We start from the raw sequence: 2,396 nt of genomic DNA on the forward strand, positions 1-2,396 counted from the left end.
CCCCTGCAGCACGGCAGCTGCATCCAGCAGCCCTGGCACAAGTGGAGATGGGGCTGGTGCCTGGGGAACTGGCTGCCCTGCAGCTGGCTGGCCATCAGCTGTTGGGAACAAGGACATGCAACTGGCAGCAAAGTGGACAAATTTTAATACCAACCTCACTGAGAACACCTTACCCTTGCTGCCCACCCCAGGACAGCCAGCTGCCTGCCCTGCTGCCTGCACCTGCTCATGGGACAGAGGCCAGGCAGCTCAGGAGGGGGTGGCAGGGGCAGGAGACACCAATCAGGCTGGGTGACCCCTGGGAGAAAGGGGAAGAAAAGCCAGGCAGGAGGTGCTTCGGTGGTCTCAGCACAGAGTGCCCAAATTGCTTCTCCAGGGCTGCCAAAAGCTCCTGCTACCCTGCCCACTGGCTCTGTGCTGAGCCCAGCATCACCCACCACACCCCACACCACCAGTGGGAAGAGCCTGTGGCTGCCTCCAGCACCCTCAGCCCCTCTCCCAGTTCCACTGGGGTGGTTGGGGAACCCTGTGGAGAACTGGAGGGGCCAGTAAGCTTGTGGTGACCATCTGCAGGCACAGCTGTGGCCAGAGCAAGCCCACAGAGGATAATGGGTGCAGGCAGGGAGCCTCGGGGTGGTGCTGGCAGCTCCCAGGACGGGAGTGAAGGGAGCAGGCAGTGCCATGATGGGATCAGGCATCAGCACTTGCCACCAGCTCACCAGGCCCCACCACCTCTGCCCGCAGGGGCCCAGGTTAAAGTTTCCCAGGTAGGACCCATCCTCCGAAGGCCCCCTCCAGGTGTCGTGCCACCGCCAGCGTCAGGTGGTCGTTGTAGGAGGCTGCGACCAGCTGGATGCCCAGGGGCAGACCCTCGTGGCTCAGGCCCAGCGGGCACTGCGTCACCGGCAAGCCCAGCACGTTGAAGATGGCTGGAAGAGAGGAGGCTGCATCAGAGCCATGGGGACACAGCACCCTCCTGGCTATCCCACCCCAGAGGGAGCTGCTACCATGCAGTGCTGTGCTCCTGCCCTCTGGGGCAGGGTGACCCCCCAGATAGAATCCTAGAATCATTAAGGTGGGAAGGGACCTTAAAGATCATCAAGTTCCAATCCCCTTGCCATGAGCAGGGAACCACTAGACCAGGTTGCACAAAACCTTATCCAACCTGGCCTGAAAAACCTCCAGGGGTGGGGCATCAACAACCTCCCCAGGCAACCAATTCCAGTTCCTCACAACCCGTATAGTGAAGAATTTCTTCCTAGTATCTAACCTAAATCTCCCCTCTCTCAGTTTAAAACCATCAGCCCTTGTCCTGTCGCTGTCTTCTCTGATGAAAAGATCAGACGCATCAATCAAACCTGCCCCGTGTAGAGCAGGTACAAACAACGCTGGTTTTAAAGCATAATCCTAATCCTTGTCCCATGTTATGGAGCAGCAAGACACCTCTCTGTGCTGCAAAGCCCACTGTCAGTGATGGAAAAACTCGAGGTAAAACCCCCGGCTCCCAGCCTGCCCTGCAGTGGGTGAAGGCCCCTGCTGTACCCACCAGGAGGTGCAGCTGCTCACCTGTGTAGGCGAAGTTGAAGGGCATGCAGATGGGGCAGTTGTGCTGGGGAGCTACGGTGGGGTGTGAGGGGTAGAGGAGCACCCCGTCAGGCCCCAGCAGGGCCTCCATCTCCTCCTTCAGGCTCTTCCCCATGCTCACCAGCTTGGCATTCCCACCAGGGTTGAGCTTCATCACCTTCTCCGTCAGTCCCAGGGCTGCAGGGCAAGGGCACAAATGGGAACAGAGAGCAGGTGAGAGGACAGGTGGGTTAACCAGGCTGGAGAGCACATTGCCCAGCCTCACACAGCATCTCAACCCTTTTGGTGGGACCCTCAAGTCCCCCTCCCTGCCAGCACATCTCCACAGCTTTGCTGAGAGAAAGACTTTCAGCCTGCCCATCCCTTCAAGGAAAACATCCAGCCACTGGGATTGAGCAGAGCCAGGAAAGTGACCTCAGTGTTCATTAGACAGCCACAGAACAGTGCTAGTTAGGGTTCTCTGGTACCTGCTGCTAGGCATGAGACAGGTGCAAAGCCCTGGCTGCCTCTGAGCCCCAGTTCTGGCAGGGCTCACAGCAGAACACCCTGCCTGTAGCTCCACTGTCCAAGATCCATCCAACTCCCCCTCAGCGTTTGACTCGAGGACAGTGTCGTTACCAACACCAGTCTGGAGCTGCTCCCAGCAAACTCTAGAGTCCCTTCATGGGCACTGCCAAGGCACTGCTTTCATTTAACAGATTCCTCACCACCACTGCCTCTAGGCACCCTGGAGCCCCTCTGGCCTTACCAATGGCTGGGAGAGTGTGGGAAGACATTCCCACGAGCCACTTCACCCACTCCCAGAGCGGCCA

At 58.7% G+C, this 2,396-nt stretch overlaps 1 protein-coding gene across 1 annotated transcript in view; it reads right to left on the reverse strand.

The window, feature by feature from the left end:
* Positions 1 to 753: 753 nt before the first annotated feature.
* The window catches only part of FAAH2 (fatty acid amide hydrolase 2), a 50,695-nt gene continuing 49,052 nt past the window's right edge, over positions 754 to 2,396 (reverse strand). The window contains exons 8-10 of the mRNA XM_010003461.1: positions 2,333 to 2,396; positions 1,567 to 1,761; positions 754 to 929 (exon numbers count right to left, since the gene is read on the reverse strand). Coding sequence (XP_010001763.1) covers positions 754 to 929; positions 1,567 to 1,761; positions 2,333 to 2,396 — 435 coding nt within the window. The remainder of the gene's footprint in view (positions 930 to 1,566; positions 1,762 to 2,332) is intronic.

This window comes from Chaetura pelagica, unplaced genomic scaffold (assembly GCF_000747805.2).
Source record: "Chaetura pelagica isolate M959 unplaced genomic scaffold, ChaPel_1.0 scaffold938, whole genome shotgun sequence".
Lineage (NCBI taxonomy): Eukaryota > Metazoa > Chordata > Aves > Apodiformes > Apodidae > Chaetura > Chaetura pelagica.